A 16,557-nucleotide genomic window follows, 5' to 3' on the forward strand; every position below is an offset into this window, starting at 1 on the left:
GAATACCAAAGACTGTCTAAGCCGAAACTACAACGCAAAACAAAACTATTAATAAAATATTAATTATGTTAATTGTTTTTTCTTTGAGATAATTAAAACGTATCCCTTAGTTTAAACTTGTCAGGCTTTGCTTAGGTAGGTTAGGTATATTAAAATTAACAAAAGAGAACCTTAAAATTAGACATTATATATATAAATAAGTTATTGATAAAAATGATGTATTGATTCCAACCCTATATATTTATTATATTGGCAGCTCTGATATTACGTCATTTGTTGATTATGTTGGTATCAAGATTTAGTGCAATACAATACAAGCGACATTTCTCATTATTTTGTATGGCACTCCCGTCTCTTGAATGTAGTGTTTAAATTCTCTTTGCTCTTCTAACCCAATGCTCGAAGTGAAAAGCATATCTGATTAGCCCTATCATCAAGTGGGTGCTGTCATTGATTCCTTTTATCACTAGATTAGACATAAGAACTTACATTTCCAAGTCGTACTTAGATCAGTTATACGTCTGGATAGAGTGTGACAGCAGTGAAAACGTCGAAAAACATTGAGGTTGACTGTTAACCTCTATTTTTAGCAATGAACGCACACTAACACAAAGTACATACAAATTGCGAGCGTAAGACGTAGCTTGTCACGCACATTAAAGTATTAAACCCGCCCCATTTTCATCGGTTGTCTAGTAGCAAGATGCTTTATCTAGACGTATAAATTACTATGCTAATGGCCATTGCAATAGCTGAATCCTGCTATCAGATCTATGTACACCATGAACGTCACACAATATAATAAAGGAGGTTAAATGGGGCCTTATAACAAGTCCATTCACAATATTAAAGAACTGTGTGTGATTTCTACGAAAAATATCAAACACAATTGCCCGGAAACAGAGAAAGAGCACCTAAAAATAGGTTTTCTTTAGATAAATAAAACAATAATTGTATTTGTAATTGTATTCTGTCACAGACCAGCCACTCAAAACAAAATTGTCGACGATTAAGATTATAATAATTATAAGTATAATAATTAATTATGTATTATTATATCAATACATTAAAATCAACAATACAAACTGTTTAAATGAAGTTTTATTCCAATAAGAATACCAAAATGCTTCACCACAAAAATTTAAACATACAATGACAGTATCACCTTAGCTTGATATTGAAACTTTTTAAAGTGAAAACTCAAGCCGTCATAGAATATAATTCTGGTCAACCGACAAAAAATCCAATAAACGCTTCGGATATTTTTTTTAACAACTTATGAATTATAAGAATATAAATTAAAGCACACAGTTTTATTAAAACACTACCACCAAAAGTAGACAAAAGCGAAAGTGGCCATCATACTCGCGCCAACACTAAGGTATGCCTAAATAATGGTTACGATAGACAGCAACACGGCGCGTCACTACATAAGTGGGCACTACCATAGTTACTGCTCAAGATACCAGCGTTGGCGGATAGTATATACAATACAACCATACAATTTCGAATCCTTAATAAGCTTATCAAATACCCACCATCAATACAACCATTTGTATTAATTGAATATAAAAATTATATACAGACAATCTCCCTATAACGCGGAACGACTCTACAGCGTTATAGGAAAAGATACGTCCTCTTATAACGCGTTTTAACTACCTCGTAATTCGTCATAATAATTAATCACAATTTGCAACAAGTATTTCCAGTTTGTTTGCCTAGTTTTACCATTTTATTCAGGTTTTAATGCACAAATTTAATAAAATAACTTTTTTTTGTAATAACACAATTGACACACGTGCAAAGGTACACCAAGCTAATTATTAACTGTACAAATCGTTATAAATTTCACAATACAGAAATATGTATGTGGGAAATCCCCGCGTTATATGCGATATGCCCGTGTTATTAGCCTTTGAAATCGCGTGATATGGCAAACCGTTATAAGCGTACCGCGTTATAGGGGTAATACTGCATTAACTTTTAGTAATTAGGAAATCTAAAACTTATTATACAACATTATTTGCAGTCACAACGTTTGTAGCATTTTCTATTAGTGCAAACTAAACTCGAGATATAGTATGTCGTAACAAATATTATAAAATAAAATTAGGTGTGAAAAATGCATTTATTTGTGAAATACAGTTCTAGCCAAACTTTGTTCACTTCAAACAGAGACTCATAACACCAACAGTAAGGGTTGGTTATTTGAAATATATTTAATATATTAATTTTATTATTATATTGCAGTATATTATAGTATGCGCGAATTCTTAACTGCCACCATATTTGGAGAGGCCATTGACTTTGGTGGGAACTGTCTTACTCAATACCAATAATTCAGATTTTAATGCCCGAAGTTTGGTTCAAATTTTTATGTGCATACTTTATAAGAATTTTTAAGCAGCTAATACAAAATACTGTACAAACACAAAAATGTAAAGCTCAATACATTCTGTGGCCTTCCCATTTCACCTTTAAGCATCTATGTACACCATTCGCTACAATAATTGAAGATAAAAAGTATAAACAAACAAGTGCAAACAAAAGTATTACATCTTTACATATGAAATAAATTTTACACTTGAGTAAATTTATTTCTATATAAGAAATAAATTCTATCAACTAAAACGAAGAGGAATGGATAATAAATTTAATGATAGATAGTAATTATATTTAGCTGTAAGATTGACATATATTTATCAATTCACATACTTTATAGCCGATTTCGACTTTGGCCACAGATTTGAGATAAAAATATTATTGATGAAGGAAAAACAAATTATCACAGAAGGTCCACTTTCAAATGCACACTTTAGTTAGACACAATATCCTGACAAGCAGTTTATAATGCAATCTTTCTGCACCATATGAAAATATTTTATGAATTATTATTATATAATAACAATTATTGCAAACATATTTACCATAATCGAAAATCTCTAACATCCAAATCTTATACGGGATGTAAAACAACTACATCCTAAAAGTGGGGGGTTGCAATTGGACCATGATTCTGAATATACTGGCACTGAAAAAATTAACAGCTATTTAATAATTATCTGAATGAATAGTACCTAGTATTATAAAAAACGAAAAGCAGAAATTGACCCTTATTACATAGAAACTGTACATTGCATTATAATGATGGCTAAATAAGTTTACAATAAACTTAAATTAAATAAGTTAGCAATAAAATATTATTCTGCAACTACAGAACTTTCTTTCTAAAATGCCAATAGCTATTATTCATTATAGGGAATTAGTACGTTATAGGGAGAACTATGGAACCCTTCCGTATTCGAAAGTTGTCTGGTTACAGGTGGTTGGTAAAATTAAACTAGTGACGACCCACTCAAAACCCGCATATCACTTGCCCGGGTATGCATGCCTAGTTAAAAGTATATATAGCTTTTGATACCCACCACCTAGAAACCAAAACCGCGGAATAAAATTTCCAAAGCCATCTTTGCCCTTTATATATACATATTATAGTGGACCTTCTGTTTGTTATTGCAGATAATTTAAAGGACCATTTAAATTATTCTGATTATTTTCCACTTTACATCCAAATATAATAAAAAATTCCTCAGTGCCTGTCTTCGGACTGACCAACCTTAAACTCTACCATTGTCATCAATACTATTCATTTATAAAAGCCGGTAAAACTAAAACTGCGACAATTCCGGTTGTATATGGCAATAATAAGAACAGCAGACTGGCCTCTGAAGAATAATTGTGTATAAATAGTATCTCAAAACTGTGGCATTTGAATTGTATCATTAGACTTATACGCGAGTATGTTAGCTCATTGACAGTTGTCCGAGTGCAAGTAGCCTTTCCACTGCAGCATTAACATCTCCAAATGTTGCAATTAACGCTGAAAATAAATGATAAACCATTTAAGTTTTTACACTACAACCAAGCAATAATAAAATTATGTTTAAGAGACTCACAATCACGCTCAAAAATTGTCTGAAGCAAAACTCTGCCTACGCGTCTATTACGCAGTTTTCCTTCAGTTGTGTTTCGACCGCGCTTTGAATACAACGCCACGCAATGACAAGATGTTCAGTGAAAAACTGAACACCTTGTTTATTTTATGGAAAAGTAGGACAAACGAGCGTACAGGTTAGCTGGTGTTAAGTGATCACCGCCGCCCACATTCTCTTGTAACACCAGAGAAATCACAGGAGCGTTGCCGGCCTTTAAGGAAGGTGTACGCGCTTTTTTAGAAGGTACCCATGTCGTATCGTCCCGACGTAGTACGTGAAAGAAAGCTCATTGAAAACCGCACAGTGGAGGACCGCCACACATCCAAATAGTGGGGATGATGTTTTATGGCGAGTCGTGCGAAGGTGTTTTATATTATACAGGAATTTTAAAACGTTAAAAAACTGCTTGTTGAATTGAATTGCTGATCTCCTTTTTGTTCGATTAATAAGTCTGAGTTTTCCCAAAGTCGGCGTTATGGTGGACTTAAGTGCTTAAGCTAAGCGCGAACTCAAAGCGATGTTTATAAATGCGGACTTCGACTCAACTCGCTAAGTCTAAGCAAAGTCTAAGTTAGCTCTATAGAGCTCAGGCTAAGTAGAATAGATTCCACATAGTGTTTGTGGAACACAGACATCGCCCATTGATGGGGGTTAATTCTCACATTTATTATTAAATCTGAATAATATGCTCTAATTATTATTATCCTTGTTAATAATTAGCAGGAAGTTAGACAGTCACAACTAACTTAATTTTTAGCATAAAAAATTCATCATGGACTATGGAGATCCGATTAGACACATGTATATCTGGGTCCTTTATGCACAAATACAAAGAATAAGACTTTCTAATCATAGCATAAGCTATAATAAGTACCTTGCAGATTGGCATCCCGGTTGAGAAATCCCATAGCAGCAAGCTGTTCCAGTTGTTGTGAGTAGCGTTGCTCTGGAGGTTGGTTGGTGTTGTTATGATCATTTGCCATGGCTGCAACCATCCGTTGCATAAACTGAAATCCGAATAGTTATGATCAATATAAAGTATGCTTGTGATCAAGTAAAAGAAAAAGTGAACATATAACTTTACATTGACGGTACTTTAAATTACCCTACACTGTTGAACTGATACACAGAAGTATTTTTTTTTAATAATTATGGGCTACCTGATTTATGCAAATTCATCTACTCATAACAATGTTACTATGATCTGTCATTTCACAGCAGAAAAAAGACTACCCCAAACATGCCATGATGAGATTTAGAGCTTATCCACGCTACAATTTCTTAAAAAAATTATTCCACTATTTTCTTCCTTGTTAATGTCTCCAGCACAGCCATTTATTTTTCATAAAATCAAGATACCGCGATTTTTATATTATTCAGTTCCATCCACAAATCCGCTATAGGGTTGCAAGATGGCAATGGATCAATACTTAAATAATTGTAGTATGATAAATTTGGTAGGTCTGAGAATCGGTTGCATCTACTTTTGACACCCCAAAATTTTTTTTATTACTTTATATGGCAATACAACGTTTGCTGGGTCAGCTAGTTATATATATATTATACTTGACAATGACTACTATGACAAATACTATCTTTGACTCATTTCATCTGTAGTCCCCCTGAGATCCTCATTTATTTATGGTGTATGTGGATGATGCAGCTACTGTACTCAATAACTTTTGTATTAATTTACATTTACTTTTTTGACTTACTCATGTAAGACATTGACTATTTGACGTTTGAGTGTGTCTGTTGCAACATTTTACATTTTACGTATTATATTGTAATTTGAAATGATTTGTAAATCGATGTACTTAAATGTAAATCTTGATATAAAAGAGTGGCAATGAGTTTCTTGCTACTTTTTCTCATTAGCTCAACCCTTTACGAAGTAGCGGTAGATTCAATAGGAAAAAATTTTTTGACATTCATAAGTGTAATTTCGGTGACCTACGTGAATAAACTGATTTTTATTTGATTGATTGATTTGGAAAGGTCTGAAACATCCATTACCACCATTCGATGCGAAATTTATCCTAGATGTTTTATGGCAATTTTTTTTATTCTTATTTATTTCCTATTAAAATTCGCCCAGTGAAGCCGGCGGGAACGGCTAGTTGTAATATAAAATCTAAATGATTGCTGCACTACAAGGCTGGTAGTGCAAGAATACCTGTGTGAAGAGTTCCGTATTCTGTTGTTGTCGAGGGTTGGTCTGCGGGTTGCCCTGCGCGGGGGGCGCGGGGGTCGCGGGCGGCTGCGCCGGGGCGGCGGCCGCGCCGAAGCCGAGGTTGTTGACGAGCGAGGGCGCCGCCGACCGGAGCTGCTCCATGCCTTGTTGGATCTGAAGCAACGCGTTCAGCGCCTGGAACGGATGGAGACAAGGGTCACTCCGAGTTCACATATCATTCAATTAAACTTTGCAACCAAAAATTTATGAACGATGCGGGACTTGAACCCGCCACCCTTCGAGTTCCGGCCGAGCGCTCTTCCATTGAGCTAATAGAGTTACATATGGTTCGTAAATCTGCTCGACTCCTATATTAGGAAATCGACTTGAGATGTCTCAAAACATACCAAGTTTATAAGTTTTGGTTGCAAATTTAATTTAACTAATCCCAGAAGTGAGGGATATCACTTTAAAGATCACATAATATGATGATTTATTACTGATTAAGATTTCTATTGGATAAATGCAGACGCACATTCGTTTCCCAAACTATGTACAAGAATGTTTGAGAATTTCTTAATGTCTGTTAGTTTCCTAATGTCGCTGTTTTCAATTACGAACATATTTCGCAATCAATATTATAAAAGAAATGATTTTTCTATACAGATAAGTAGTAATGATTGTGACACACAGAACGTTTTGTATGATATTTATAAACTAAAGCCTAGAGGTTGTCATATTAAATAAATAAAACATACCTAAATAGGCACTACTGTGTTGTCTCTGGTGACTGGATGATCCTATCATCGGGACCTTTGCTTCATGTTGTAAAAAAATATTTCTTATACATATATATCTGTTTATTTATAATCATAGCTAACTCGTGAGCTTTTTTCAATTCAAATTTATCTGTACTTACTTATGCACCTTCAAGGTTGCATCACTTTACTTTGAATATAGATTGAAATTAAAATAATTTGTAAAGCAATGAACCTGTAAATTGATTTTAGAGTGGCATGAATTTCTTGCCACTTCTTATTCCAGCTGAACCATTTCCGAAGTGTATTTTAAAATGAAGTTTTGACATTCATAAGTGTTATGTGTTTGATCTTTAATCTAACCCCCTTATTCATAATAGTCTGCTAACTTAAAGGATTGTTAATTCTCACTCTGTCTTCTTCTATTGACCTAAGTCAGAATGAGAAAAAACACTCCTTAGCGGCTGTTTTAAGTTAGCGGACCATTATAAATAAGGGGGTATATAAATAACATGATATTGATATTTTGACATAATATTATAGTAATATTACCTGTGGATTCGACATCATCTGCTGCATTTCAGGATTTTGTAATTGATTCAACATCTGTGGTATCATGGCACGAATTTGTTCCTGAAGCTGTGGGTTGTTTGCAAACATTGGATTCTAAAACAAACAGAAAATATTTAAGCGTCAAGATATTTCTAAAACAATTTCAACGGGCCTATTGATCAAAAATATAAAGTTACTGGAAATGAATTGATTTGAATGTTACATGAACAAATGCAGAATGTGAAATAGTGGACAGTACAGTCCTGTAAATGTCTTTTCTTGCAACACTAGTTGTGCCCCGTGGTTAAATTATTGTTTTATCATAAAATACTTGAGGCTTACGAAGGCAATAAGGGCAGCACGCGGCAAGATAGCCCTTTTTTAATAGGACTAAAAAAATTAAGGCTATCTTTTAGCCGTTAGTGTACACTATGTAGACATAACTATCCATAGTTATGTCTATGTAGTGTACATAGATGTATTTATGTATCCATAGATTAGATCTTGTCATTAAACAGTGACAGCAATGTATGCGTAACTAGAGATACGTTATTGAAAACGGCCGTAAAGCTACTGTAGATAGCCTATTGTATTCGTTATGAAACTGGCTATAATATAATATATGAAATGTCTGACTGGTGAGAGGCACAATAGCATGTTCAAACAAATTTATAAAAAAAAAACTTTATTTTTATGATATACTAGCTGACCCGACAGACATTGTTCTGTATATAATAAATAAAATAATGTTTTTATATGAATTTGTCATAAATATATCATAACATCAAAAAACACTTCGTAAAATATGCACCCTGCTGTCGTAATGAAATTGTTTCACAGCAGAACTGTCACACCGTGCGTCAATAAATATGTATGGACATATCAAAGGAAAAACAAATTTGTTGTTTTTATTTAATTTAGCAGCATCTGCCTATTTATTCACCTTTTAAACCTTCCCTGGACTTCCACAAATAATTCAAGACCAAAATTAGCCAAATCGGTCCAGGCGTTCTCGAGTTTTAGCGAGACTAACGAACAGCAATTCATTTTTATATATATAGACTAGCGACGTAGTTCGCCTGGACGACGTACTGTGACAATATGTTTGTGTAAGCAATTATCTTATGCTGTCGCGGGATTTTTAATAGAACTATTTATGATGAACATTTCCATTAGTCATTATATACGTGTAACTCCCAACAGTTTTTGGTGCGCACGCCAGAATATCTCGCAGATGGCAGACTTTTTCATTACTTACTTGACATTTTTCATTATATTTTGAATAATTCACACATATCTTTATAAATTATAGCCTATGTGTTATTCTGATGTGATTGATGTGATTATATTATATATACATCAAAATCCGTTTAGTAGTTTTTGCGTGAAAGAGTAACAAAACATCAAGAGTCAAAAAAACTTTCACATTTATAATATTAGTAGGATATTTAAATATCTTTTAAACAGAAGGAAACAGGAATGAATAAAAATATTTTGTTGATGATAATGTGTAATATGTAACATGTACCTGATTGATAAGCTGTGCTGCTATATCTGGGTCTGCAGCAAAAGCTTGCAACATATTATTTGTGTACGGAGCAGACAGCATAGACTGGATGAGCCGTGGATTCTCAGACATTTGTTGTAGTAATGATTGCATTCCTGGAGTGTTTAGCACACCGGGGGCTGTGCTGCCAGTGGTGCCAGATCCTGGGGCTGCACCACCACCACCTCCGCCTCGCTGCCAGGGATTTGGCAATGGCTGACGGTTTTCAGCACCCTGTTGTGGGTTTGTACCATCTGAGAAGTAAGAATGAAACATTGCATTTGAACTACATTGAAAAGAAGACAAATTTATTTTAATGATATTCTGAATAATATAATATAATCTAAAATAATATTACGAAAAAACTGTTGGGAGACAACATAATGAGAGGCAAATAAACATTTCTATAGGCCCTTAAATCTTAATATAAATAAATTACGTGACACGTTGTTTGTCCGTGATGAACTCCTAAACTAATGAACGGATTTAAATGGAGATTAATTCATGGAATGCAGTTAGGTCCATCTTGAGAGATAGGATAGTTTTTATTTTGATTTGGGACCCATTTTAAATCCAATATTTCTTTTGTATGGACATATTTCCTGTGAGAGAATTTATTGGCGCAAGGTTTGACAGTTCTGTTGTGAGAAAATTCTTGATGTTTTGAAATATTATTGGTAAATTCTTATAAAAAAGTATTTTTTTTATTATCTACAGAACAACGTCTGTCGGATCAGCTAGTATTATAATATATTTGATCCACGACAGACATAACTAACCTAACCTAACAGTTAGGCTAAGCTTTATTTATTTACTGAGAGGCATTATAATTAAAATATAAAATACAGCTGTAGCTATATAGATTATAGACAAACTTCATGAAAAATAGTTCCAGTTATAGTTTTCAACTTATTTATAATAGATTAGACTAAGGTAGGTTCTATAAGTATTCCACTATATTTGTGAGGCAAACAAGCAACTGGCGCACCTAATGGAAAGTAAAAGTAGTCGGCCACAATCTTTAGTGATACCAGGGGCCACGAGATGCACTGCTGGCCTTTGAGATGGCAGTATGCTCTGTAGCAGAGGTTTAGATTCACTTAAGTTTGAGTTAGGAAATATGAAATAATCAAATTCGAAGAGGGTATATAATATGTATTTAAATGGCGAGATATAAGGTAATTCAAACTATTGTGTGATGGTTTTAGTTTTGAGTAATGGAGTTTATTGGGCTTGCAACATTTTTCGAGTTTGGGCGAGTGGGGTTATGAGAACTTATGGAATGTCAACTAAATATGTGTCGTTCGCGAATGAACGAATCATAAGACCCGGGTCGCAAAACCCGTGCGATCGAACGGGTCGAGATTGAGCGTCGCGACTCATCCATTCGCCGCCGCCCGCGCACACCCCCGTAAGTCGTTAGATCGAAAGTATGCATGAGCTGTCTTGAACGCATAACTTTTATTAAATTACTTCCATTGTAAATTCATTCATTACATAATATATTTCTTAAATAATTTGTGTTTTCTTCTTTTCATTGGCGGGCACTCTAATTACATGAAATTCACACAACAATATCTATGTATAGGTAAACAAAGGTTTATTGGACAATAAAGTTATTATTATTTTAGATAATATACATATAGAATATTAACATAAGAACCCATGCGTGGTTCGTCAGCCGCTACTTAGTAACTAGTACTTATAAGTGTATTAGTTAGCAGGTACTTAGCAATTACATAGTACTATTGCAAGTGGCAACGGTTCTGGTTCTGAGACATGACCCACTGTCCGGAACAGAAGCAATCAATCGATAGAACGGGTCGCGCGACCGGGGTCATTTTGTCGACAGATCCGTATCTCTAAAATTGAACGAACGACTCATCTCTAGTGTCAACATAAACATATTCTGGATTAAAAATTTACCTGAGTTGTCAACTAGACCAGAGAAAGGATTCCCTGCCATACTGCTTGCCACATTCAACATTGGCTCTTGAATATCGCGATACATCCGCTGTAATGCATTATACCCACCTACAAAATGTTACAAATATTAGCAAATATAAATAAAATATATATATAAATAATTTGATAGTGAAAACAAGCTATTTTTTTTTAAATAAATGACAACTATTACGAAGTCTATTTATTGTACCTATAACACAAATAATGTATCTACACAGCTCTAACAAAATTCTGCTTATGCATTTAAGTTGCTATGGAATAAAATAAAGTAGGAAGTGTCTATGAAATAGACTTACATACTCAATTAAATTATTAAAACTTTCGTGAGTCCTTATTAAATTATTTATTAATATGGCGTGAGTGAGTAAAGCCGTATTAATAAATAACATACTCAATTGTTTTGTACGATATATAGCTACAATGCCATCTTTGCAATAATTCCGTATAATTTGGCCAGTCAATCTACATCACAGTTTTCAAAACGTATTTTAAGTTACCTGGTATACTCTCAAGATTAGAAAGAGCTCTATCATGGGACCTCATCAACTCTTGCAACATTGCTGGATTTCTTGCCAATTCCATTGTTTGACGGAGAAGATCAGGATTGTTTAACATGTGACTTATTTCTGGGTTGCGCTTGAATTTAAAAATAAGTAAATTTTAACAACTACACATAAACTACTTGTGTAAATAATTGTAAAACAAAAAAGTATGAGGTGGATCAATCTAATCAACCTATTTTTCGTGTATAGGAATATATTATTTGTTATTGATGCAACCCAAACTCCTCCAGAAACTTTAGTAACCTCCTCTCCTTCGTAAAGACTTTCAGGAGTGTGTTTGGAGTGACAAAGTCTTGAGACTGGTAAGCCTTTTTACCTGGACAACCCAAAAGTGCAGCCGTTTCCTCTGCCAAAATGCATACCCTGCACAGGGGCTCTCGGTTATGCCTATATTAAATAGATGTTTATTATAATGACTGTGACCAGATATGGCCACCATGGAGAGCTGAGTTTTTTCCTTCAGTTACATTATATTGCGGAAAGTACTGAACCAATCGAAATACTACTTAATAATACTATAAGATGCAGTGTGGTTCGGAGAAGGTATGTGAAAATATGTTTTTTTTTATGGAGTAGGAGGACAAACGTGCATAAAATGGCGAGAATGTGAGGTTTTAAGTGATCATCGCCGCCCACATTCTCTTGCGTGTTGCAAGATTTACAGGAGCTTTGCTGGCCTTTAAGGAAGGTTTTTAGGGGCTTTTTTGAACCATATAGCTTATTCCACAGCTTTGTTGTATGTTGAAGAAACCTGCTTGAAAACTGCACTGTGGAGATCCGCCACACATCCAGGTGGTGTCATAACTTGTGGCGTGTCGTGCGAAGGTGGAATTCGGCGGTAAGAATTGGGTGAAATAGCTCTTCGTAACACTCCCCGTGATAAATGTAAATAATTACATATGACAATCATACAATGACTAGGTACTTATCTTACATGGCAAAACAGTGTTTGCCAGGTCAGGACTTGTAATACTACATATAAATGACTAGCTGACCCGACAGATGTTGTACTGTTCATAATAAAAAAAAAAACTCTTGCGTGTCGAATTTCGTAAAATCCTTATTATTACTATTCGTAAGTTCTTAGCTGACCTCTACTCGGCGAAAGGAATATTCCTACCAAATTTCAAGTCTCTACGGCTTATGGTTCCAGAGATATCATGATGAGTGACTATATACATGGAAATCTCTTATATATAATATATATATATAAATAAATGATAAATACATAAAGATTCATACAATACTTGACATTTTATGTTGGGTAAATAACGTAAGTAACAAATTATTTATTATTTTTAACCACAAGCAATATTGCCAATGTCTGCTCAGTCATTTCAGTATGAAAAAATAAATCGAGGCAAATCAAAAAAATACCTGTTTGTTATAATATTACTCTTTCAATAAAATATGTATATGATATTTAAATCTATATACTCACAGACATAAGATCTTGCATTTGTGGATTTGATGTTATAAGACTTCTCATATTTTCTGGATCATTCATCATCTGTTGAACCAGTGGATTATCTAACACCTGTCTCAACATATCTGGATTGGACAGGAGCTCTTGTTGCATTCGTGCCTGGAAAAATGTTATAATAATTACTAATCTGGCCATAAGTATTGTAACAACTTAGAAACTATTATTTTTATAATTTTTAAAATTCATTGGTACATGTTTATGTTGTTAGAAACTTCAAGAATAGAGATTTAAAGTAAACAATTGCAGTAATAATCAATCATGGTATCAATAGATATATACAGATGATCTATGATCGAACACCATAAAATGTCGCGGCAGGTGCGAGCTCTCAGAACTAAAAATGATTTTATTGCTTTTATAGTCAGTATTTGCCGAAATCCTATATGGACACAAAAAATATCACTTGCTAAGAACTTCTAATATTGATAAAACTTATAATCATGTTAGTAAATACATTAGCTGCCATAATAATTATGCATTTTTATTTGTAACAAAATTTATGGCAAGACTATGTTATTTGTTTAAAATAAGACACTAGAAAAATTTTACAAAATCAATATGAATATAAACAAAATAGATTTTTGTCTCGAAAGTCATCTAATAAAATTAACATTTACATAAAACCCTTCTGTGATATTACCTGTAAATCCATAAAGGTACTTTGACCGAGACCGAGGCTTTCCATGCCTGCCAGACCGCCAAGAGAGTTCAAACCAAATGGAGTTGCACTTACATCGGCTGAAAAAATTATTGTAAGAAATTTGTCATATATATGAAATACTAACAATTCTGTTTATTGTTTGTAGTCTGATTCATATTTGATATGTTCACAGATCAGTTATAGTATGGTAGTGGGTAGCCTTCTTTAACCAAGGTTGGACTCTGTGCTATCTGTTTGCTTGCTATTGTGTGATACCTATTGATTCTAGATGTTACCTGGTTGCACTACCTACATTTGTATGCAACATAAGCTTTAATACTAGTCAGAATGTATAATTTGAAATGTTATATCTCAGAGCCATATTTGAATGAGAATTTTGCTAAACTCAATGTATTTTTGATTTAATGACCACTTGCAACTGCTCACCGTCAAGCGAATGCGTGACCTGGCTGCCCGAAAACAAAGATGAAGACAGCAAAACAGCTTACATTGACGGAGATGTTTGAAAAACAATGATTTTTATTTCTAAACTTGTACATAAGTACATTTTATTTATATTTAAAACATGTGAAAATATCATGTTTCTTTCATTTAATTCAATAAAAAAATAGTGCAATATCAAAAAATTTAAAAAAAAAAACTCTGATTATCTGAATATTTGATTATCCGAATGGGTCCCGGTCCCCATTTATTCGGATAATTGGAGTTCTACTGTATTAGTAGGCCGGAGTACCACATGGATTGGTTCTGGGTCCGGTACTGTACACAATCTACACATGTGACCTGCCAGAAACACCTGATGTAGTAAACCCTATTTTGCCAACCACAGCACTATGCAAGTAACAAGAATCGCAACTATACTTCACAAAACATGGACTAGATAAAATTGAAGATTGGTGAATTAAAGCTAATGCATCGAAGTCACCTGTTCACCTAGAAGACGCCTTAACTTGCTAGATAACTTTTGTTAGATATTAAAGAGTGAAAAAAAAATTACATAGTAAGTTAGTTTAGCTCTTTAGAGCTCTTTACACACAAAGCCTTGATTGTGCCATTGTGTATGTAATAAGAAAAAAATAAATTTAATTTGTGATGATATCAATATGTCCAGTGGACTTCTATCTCCAACCATCCCAGATGTCTAGAGATAGGAGGATTTGTGCCTGTTCTTTGCCCACAAAGTTGCCCACAAAAACTTTGGTGTGCGTCAAACCTTTGGTAGATGCTTGTGATTAAACTCACTGGATATTTTTTGGACCTAAAGCAGTGATGCATGCCTCTAATTTCTTGGTAGTGGTAATGGTTGGTGCATTAGAAGGTAACAATCCTGTTCAGTAAAACAGCAGAACAGTTTCTGCTTTTTTAGTTCCACCCTGTTATTTATATCCAAAAAATTCCTCTAATTCCCACAGTGACCATCTTTAAAGTTTTAGCCAAATGCAATACCAATTGAAAGTCAAACAATCTACATATAAATATAGAGTCATGTGAAGGTTCTCTCTGACATCTCATTCCTAGGAATTTTTATTATAATTTCAAAAGTAGCCAGTATGCCAAAAGAGTAGTTTCATTCTTATGCCCCTTGGTAATTATTTCTCAACCTTCGCAATTATTAAATATAACATTTATGTAGCACAAATGCAGAGGCGATTACAGTGGTTATTTATCGGGGCTTTCATACAATTAATGAGAAAAGTGCACTCCAGAAAGTGCCTAAGACTTATAAGTAGAACATAAGTGTATGTAGGCAATTTTCTACCAAATTATAAATACAGTGATAAATTGTTAATTAATTAATGTTGATTAACACAATTTTTAAATTCCCTTATTCATAAGTTTTGCACATATCACTGAAGCTTCCATTCCCATCAATAGCGAAAGAATTGAAATTATTATTCTTTGTAGAAACCATGTGATATGCTTTAGTTAAATATAAGAGGTTGTTACATTTTTCTGGATTACTTTATGGACTTAGAGATATATAAAAACATTGAACTGAATCACCCGTCTGTATACAAGTCTCTCTCACTCTTTGGGAGTTACTCTGCGACCCAATGGGCTAAGCACTTGCATATTAAATCCATGGAATGATGTTTACTCAATAATTCATGTTTAACTTTATGCTAGTTAACATAAATTTATGATCACCTTCATTATTCATTTTATAATATTACAGTAGTTGGCAATTAAATCACATTTAAAACATCATTAAGACCAACATTTAACATTATATGCTCAATACATCTATTCTGAAATGCAAGTGTATTTAATGATTTAGCTAATCACAGATAAAATATTTGTAAAGATAATTCTTCAAAATTACTTGCGAGAATTAATGAAGATATTAAATGATAAAAACTTACCTGGAGGACGTCGAGTAGCGCCTTCGGGTTCTGGTCTCGGTGGAGTCTTGATAACAAGATGAACTGTCAATCCATCCTTGATATTATGTTGCTTTAGAGTGTCATGCTCATTCATGATTTTGCCAGCAAAGATGAGACATAATTGTTCAGGTTCCGCATTGAACTTAGTTGATAGAATTTCCTTAAGCTAAAACCGGTAGAAAATAAAACTAGGTGTTAATGATTGCCGAATGATTCGAGAAATGTCACCAATGATTGCGTATGCAACAGTACAATGTTATTACGCCATGAGACGTTTCACAATGCCTTGCTTACTTTTTTGATATCTGCATCTTCCTCTATTTCAACCTGTTGTTTTTCTTTAGGTGTTTTTACGTTGATCGTAATCTTTTTTGGTTCTTCTTGGGCTTCTGCCATTTTATCAAATGGTGATGACTATGTACTTTGGCGGAACAGCAAAATTGTATACTGAAATTTTATTTGACGTTTGGA

The 16,557-nt window shown here is 33.9% G+C and overlaps 1 protein-coding gene across 1 annotated transcript; it reads right to left on the reverse strand.

Moving 5' to 3' along the window:
* Positions 1 to 951: 951 nt before the first annotated feature.
* On the reverse strand, positions 952 to 16,557 carry LOC126973134 (ubiquilin-1). The gene is made up of 11 exons (XM_050820281.1): positions 16,381 to 16,557; positions 16,066 to 16,252; positions 13,682 to 13,779; positions 12,997 to 13,140; positions 11,490 to 11,628; positions 10,954 to 11,061; positions 9,010 to 9,281; positions 7,482 to 7,595; positions 6,175 to 6,366; positions 4,873 to 5,005; positions 952 to 3,883 (listed from the first exon to the last, which is right to left on the reverse strand). The coding sequence occupies exons 1-11, from the start codon at positions 16,480 to 16,482 to the stop codon at positions 3,807 to 3,809; spliced, it is 1,566 nt and encodes a 521-aa protein (XP_050676238.1). The 5' UTR covers positions 16,483 to 16,557; the 3' UTR covers positions 952 to 3,806.

The sequence above is a fragment of the Leptidea sinapis genome, chromosome 28 (assembly GCF_905404315.1).
Source record: "Leptidea sinapis chromosome 28, ilLepSina1.1, whole genome shotgun sequence".
Classification (NCBI taxonomy): Eukaryota; Metazoa; Arthropoda; class Insecta; order Lepidoptera; family Pieridae; genus Leptidea; species Leptidea sinapis.

Bases quoted from the DNA above. Each gene is read 5' to 3' on its own strand.
- LOC126973134 (XM_050820281.1), bottom strand. From the start codon at position 16,482: ATGGCAGAAGCCCAAGAAGAACCAAAAAAGATTACGATCAACGTAAAA. The intron at 11,629-12,996 runs GTGAGTATATAG...TTTAAATTCAAG, and splicing joins AAATGCAAGATCTTATGTCT to CGCAACCCAGAAATAAGTCA. The intron at 7,596-9,009 runs GTACATGTTACA...TGTTTGTTTTAG, and splicing joins CAGCACAGCTTATCAATCAG to AATCCAATGTTTGCAAACAA.